Source organism: Setaria italica, chromosome VIII (assembly GCF_000263155.2).
Source record: "Setaria italica strain Yugu1 chromosome VIII, Setaria_italica_v2.0, whole genome shotgun sequence".
Classification (NCBI taxonomy): domain Eukaryota; kingdom Viridiplantae; phylum Streptophyta; class Magnoliopsida; order Poales; family Poaceae; genus Setaria; species Setaria italica.
This window is the reverse complement of record NC_028457.1, coordinates 16,602,173-16,608,208: the sequence shown is the minus strand read 5'-3', so window position 1 is coordinate 16,608,208 and position 6,036 is coordinate 16,602,173. Positions and strand designations below refer to the sequence as shown.

General features: G+C 41.2%; 1 protein-coding gene and 1 long non-coding RNA gene across 6 annotated transcripts in view; one reads left to right on the top strand and one right to left on the bottom strand.

The window, feature by feature from the left end:
• Positions 1–646, top strand: part of LOC101766047 (probable inactive leucine-rich repeat receptor-like protein kinase At3g03770) — a 12,150-nt gene extending 11,504 nt beyond the window's left edge. The window contains exon 10 of the mRNA XM_012848611.3: positions 396–646. Coding sequence (XP_012704065.1) covers positions 396–408 — 13 coding nt within the window. The 3' untranslated portion in view covers positions 409–646. The remainder of the gene's footprint in view (positions 1–395) is intronic.
• A 1,304-nt stretch (positions 647–1,950) lies between these two features.
• Positions 1,951–6,030, bottom strand: LOC101765771. 5 transcript variants are annotated; one of them, XR_002678862.1, is made up of 6 exons: positions 5,698–6,030; positions 4,264–5,607; positions 4,099–4,185; positions 3,457–3,546; positions 2,907–3,376; positions 1,951–2,531 (listed from the first exon to the last, which is right to left on the bottom strand). It is a non-coding gene; the product is annotated as an uncharacterized LOC101765771 (long non-coding RNA). The 5 variants fall into 5 exon arrangements; XR_215660.1 differs by lacking the exon at positions 3,457–3,546 and having other exon boundaries at positions 1,956–2,275; positions 2,351–2,531; XR_001164799.2 differs by lacking the exon at positions 3,457–3,546 and having other exon boundaries at positions 1,968–2,531; positions 2,907–2,996; positions 3,160–3,376.
• Positions 6,031–6,036: the final 6 nt, after the last annotated feature.

Genomic DNA, 6,036 nt, shown 5'->3' with positions numbered 1-6,036 from the left:
GCCGTTTAGATTCCACTTATGTAATGGGTTTTGTAAATAGTCTACGTTTAATACTCCTAATTAGTATCTAAACATTCGATGTGACGGGTGCTAAAAATAAGTCAGTGGAAGAAAATGGGGCCTTAATTTGTTATTCAGTAAAGTTAAGTTACTTTTTCCCTCATCCGTTATATTAAGAAGTTACTCCGTGCTCTAACAAAATTTACTTAAAGCTACTTCATCAGGTGTCTAGGCGCATAGATAATGAAAAGAGCGCATAAATTTTGTAAAATAGCAAACATAAAAAATTAACTATAAAGTAACTTCCTAAGGTGTACAATCTACTTGATATCTACTTCATACAGCCAGGTATTCCCTAGTTAGTTGATTCTGCTTGTCCGTAAATGCTGGAGCAGGGAGGAGAAATAGCACGGGGGTTCTGATTCACTGCCATGACGTGACTTTCTGGTTTCTTCTCACTAGAGCATGGGGGCGCCTCCTGCGCGCCATCTTTCCGATCCAGTTTGGGTCAATTGTAGCTTGCAACAGTTACAACTCCTTCAATCTACATGTTTGTGTTGGAGACATACCCTAGAGACAATCATAGAGATGATGATATCTGATTGTATCCATGATTTGTATATTGTATTTACTGAATATCCATTAAAAGCTACTTGAATTGATCTGCAATTATGTGAATTGTACGTGAAACTTTTTACTTGTATGGTTATTCTAAAAGTTGTCCCTAGTCGGAGTTCATGTGTGGACACACATAAATATTAGACTAGTACATATATTAGTTGATGACTATGTTTCACAAGTCATGGACATGGAGATGTCAAACTAATAATGTAGGCATATATAGAGACATGTGCTAGGACTGACCCAACATGAGAAGTAGTTCTCTCTTTACACAACATGTACGCTTTGTCCTTAGACCTGAGATTGTTGCATGTACTCAAGATGTGGATCGACTTACTTAGGGGCTATCAAACGTTACACCGTAACAGGGTAGTTAAAAAGGTAGCTTTTGGGTTTGTCGAGAAGCATGTTATGAGGCATGGTCAATCAAGATGGAATTTGACCCTCTCTGATTGAGAGAGATATATTTGGACCCCTCGAGTGATCGGATCTGAAAATGCATGACCATGCTACGTACGGTTAAGAGTTAACCTACAAAGGGATTCCGAATCACGGGATCGAGAAAGAGCGGTCGACTTGGAGCTAAACCAAATATCATGAGACAAAGGGAAATAGCATGTACTTGATGTTGTGACGGTTCATCTAATATGATCTTCGTGTGCGTATAGGAGTTGGCACATCTTGCTAGAGACTGTTACCGACTATTGGGCCGAGTAGAAGTACTCGGGCCATGTCTATACGTATCCGAACCCATAGGGTCACACACTTAAGAGGTTGGAAGCCCAATTCGAATATAATCCCGAGTTGGATCAGGTTTAGAAGTACTAATGGACCTCGGACCAGAGCCGTCAGGAACCTCTATAAATATAAATAGAAGGTTGGAGTGCCCTAGAGTTTCATCCCTTTGGCCCAAAACACATCTGCCGCACCTCCCACACCCTCGCCCTGTTGCAACCCGCGGACCTAGCAATCCGGCTTGCGATACTTCCTCTCTGCACGTGTGGATACCTTGGAGGTGTTACACCTGCAGCACTTGGACGAGCTGCGACGAGCCGCAGCACGAGAACGACCTTGCTGCACGTGGACGAGCTGCTGAGGAGCTGCTCGACATCGACGTGATCGACTACGTGTTCAACTACGCTGATCGACTTCGCTGCCCACCACGCGATTCTACATCTTCCGCACCAGTACGTCGAGTGGTAATCCCGTGATCCATATACAGCCGTTTTCCTAGTTTACGCGATAGAAAATTTTTATTTTACACTAGCGTATCCCAACAGTTTGTGTCAACTGGATTTGTTTCCACTGCTAGCTTACTTGGGACAGCGATTTGACTCTTTCGGACATCTGCCTGTCGTAACTGTGAAAGAATAACAAACATTGGCACACAAGATGGTTTGCCTCGGTACGTTACAATATATATATGCATAGACATGTACAATGTCTACTAGCATCAGCAGTAGCAACAAGGGTTGTCGAAGTAGTGACAAACCAACAAAAACCACCGCAACATTGTAGTACCCTGCATTTCTAGTTTTTTATTACTAAAAAGTTATCCCCGCAGAGCTATCGGTGGTTGCTGTAGACAGGAGTGTGCATGCAGCTCTCGGCGTATTTCACCAGGTCTCGGGGGTAATGCAAACGGTCCCCAAACCTGTAGCCAAAAGTTTATGGGAATTGGAGGCGAATGGAAATATTTGGAATCGGGGCAAACTGAGGTGAAGTGTACCAAGCTCATAAGCTTTTTTGCAGCCATGGCGACAGCAATGTGAGCGGAAATCTTTCTGATGCTGGTGACAGGCACGAAGGTTGATACCTTTCAATTCTCTCGAGTGACCTGATCAGCTAGTGCTTCCACTATTTGAATGAATAAAACCATCAGATTGCTTCACACCCAACCCTCCAAGTTCCTACATTTTGATAAATAGTATGTTCATAGGCTCCATTAAGAAAGTACTTACAGGCATCAAGAAGCATGTCCTCATGGACATGGATGGCACCAGGGATAACCAGACCAAGACCAAATTTGGTCACATTTTATAAACATTTTATGAAACACAAATCATTTTTTCACTCATGAAGTCTGCATTTCGAATGGTACTGCAGATCTGACTCTGCTCACTTGAGTCCAGTTATATGCTTCTTCAGCAGTACATTCAGAATGCAAAGATGGATTTGACATGCCTTTGTATTTATATTTCAGAGATGTAATAAGTTAACAAACCACAATTGCAAGACAACACCTCAACATTACAGCCTAGGTAGCAAAAGCTGACAAAAATTACCTCATTGAAGGAAGCCATCGTCTCAACAACATATTTTGTGGATGTCCTTCCAACTCCTGATGTTCCAATCAGAACCGTAGGTTTGATGGACTGGAGAATAAATAAAGAAACATTAGTAAGATTTTGATGAACAACCACCAAAATAATAGTTGGACAACCAATCACAACACTAAAAAGATTTTGATGCATAAGTAAAGGCAGCAGCTGTCAATGAATCCAATCACAATCTTAAATATGCATGAACAATAAGTACCAAGACAGCATCAAACAAGGTCATCAAAGGCTCATGCTCATTTGCACAAGATTTTTTTTTTGAATGATCGGAGTCTTTACGGAGCTAACAATTAAGTCATATTTATAAAATATTGCATCAAGCCATCAGATTTGGAAACCAATTGCTTGATCACAAATTCACAACTAGCCCGAGCCCCTGGTGGCATTCAAGATCAACCTTCAGGTTTATCCTGTACCTACAGGGAAAAAAATTTCAGTTAGGCACTCTACTGTACATTACAAAATTTGCTAATCTTGAAGGAACATTGTACTGTACATTTAAAAAATCTGCTAGTCTTGAAGTTCAAGTCCTCAAAGAAATTGGCATATTCAAGCAACCAAATCTTGCAAATACACAAGAATTACTCTGTAACACACAGGTGAACCAAAGTATGAATTCAGGCAAAGAAAATAACGAGATTTGAAATAGATGCCCAAAAGCCCAACCTGCTTCTTGAACTGGGGAAAAATGTTTCAGTTCCTATTTTACACGCATGCGCTAGTCTGCAATTGTGTAATGACACTTTCCTAGATTACTCATTTCTAATATGTCGTCATAATTATGCAAGCACTTATGTAGCTTGACAGATTAACTGCACTAAAGACAAAATTGAGAACTTGCAGCGAGGGAACCAATATGCTAACTGTCGCCATGGAATTGGTAATCCAACACTACAGGAGGTTGACCATATTAACAAGATCTATATTTTTGTATTGTTGTGGCCTTGGAACACCTAGGCTGCACAACTCTGGTCTCCAATGTGTGTTTCAGTCACCACTAGATTCAATCATTGAACACAATCCAAAGGTGGTTAAGTGCTGCTATTAAGAAATTAACAAACACAAGGAGTACACCGATATACTTCTAAACCTAGAAGTGACAGCACTGTTTACATTTAGAAATCACAAGAGAGTATACCTTAAGCGCCATACAATGGGTAAATCACAGATTCTGACAACTGTTTGAGTAGTCTGCTACTTGCTTCAGATATGGAGTATACAGCACCTATGTCCCGATCAAGCATCAGTTTGTGCAAAACTAAACTGAAAAAAAAGATATGTACAATGGTGACCAGCTAGTTACCTTCAACTGAGTTGAATCTCATGTAAAATTTTCCATAGTCGTAGGTCGGTACTCCTAACCCCAAGTAACAAAATTCTAGCAATGTTTATAGCCTGTCCTGGATCAAATTCAGCACCCTCTCATAAAAGTGAGACAACACAACAAAATTATTGTCATGTGTAGGTTGAACTGACTGGTGCCTCTTTCCGTTGCTTAAATGCAATCTGTCATCAACTAAACTACTGAAAGATCATCCCCTTGAACAACTAAAAAATGTAAAGGTAACAGTCGGATAACTCAAATATAGTCAATGAGAGGTAAGCCAAGTTTCAAACACTAGGCATTAGTTGTCTTGCATGATAAGAAGCAAGATCCATGGTAATAACAAACATGCGTTGGACAACTTTGGTTCCTGCAAAATAAAAGACTGATGTAGCAGAACTCCTTGATCAAGGACATGGAAAGGTGCATACATAATTATTACCATTTTTAACAAAATAAAAGATGGTTCTGAGTACCGACATAGCTAGCAAGTAGCAACTTATTTGATTCCTCAAACTCTAGTACCCCTGATTCAACACAATTTACCATCTTGTAAATTTGAGGCCCTGACATTTGTATGGAACCACCAATCCTGAGTCCTGACAACCTTGTTAACGGTTTTCTCATAGGAATTGCACACCAGATTACAATACTGGATAGTGCAGTCATGGAAAAGCATCTTCATTGTCAAGAGAAATATGCTTGGGAATATAGTGTAATGCCACAAAAATTGCTCACCGGATAGACAGATTAGATATACAGAAATTTTTAAATTATTTGGACATATCAAAGGCACGTTGCCCTCTCAAGTTAATATAATGTAACGTTGCCCTTTGTTGAAGAAAAAAAAAAGTCAAATTCTACATGGACTTCATGTAAACATCAGTTAAATATAACAACCATAGGTGCAATATCTCAGGTAAAAGAACCTGTGACTCAGAAGCCAATGAATCAGGAAATTTGGATTGTCTCCCTGTCAAAGGTTACTACTCTCTCAAATAATTCAACACATATAAAAGTAATCAAATTGATCTCTCATTTAGAAATTTGGATACAAAAGGCAAAGCTGATTACATAATATTCACATTGGTTGGTGGCATTTCATCGAACAGTTTAGGACCATGGAGACAAATAGATTAACAAGCTTAGTTTGAATCATACTGTTGTGAAAATTTTGAGTAAGAAAAATGCAAGTTTAAGGCTCAGAAAGGCAAACCAAGACAAAATTGAAGGATGACCAGGTGTGGGAGTGGGTAGGAATCATGCGGGAGTGCACCAATTGGATCCGCAGCACCAATTCGTTAAGCACTAAGTCTTGATGCTCTGCTCGAAAAATGCATTGAATCTGAGTTCAATTTGGACCAGGGACACATAAGAGAAACTGTAAGAAGCAAGGAGCATCAAAATCCTTACGATGGGGTTATCTTCAATGCTGCAGTTCGGCAAGAATTGTGGCGTGGAGGTGACAGCACCGGCACTCCTCGTGGTTCACCTCACCACCGTCCCCGGGTCTAGAGCCGGCCCTGGCCGTGGGGAGGAACTCCCGTTCTGCTTACGCCTCCTCTTCCCCCACCGCCGGCTTGACACAAAAGGCCATGAGGGAGCGCACGGGGGGCGGACCCAGGGGAGAAGGCGCCTACAACGGGCGGAGGGAAGTGAGGGAGGTGAAGCCGCCGGATCGCATCTTTTTGCTGGCGGCGGCCTCCATCTCGAGGAGTCTAGCGGAAGACGATGGCCATCGGGGGCGATGCG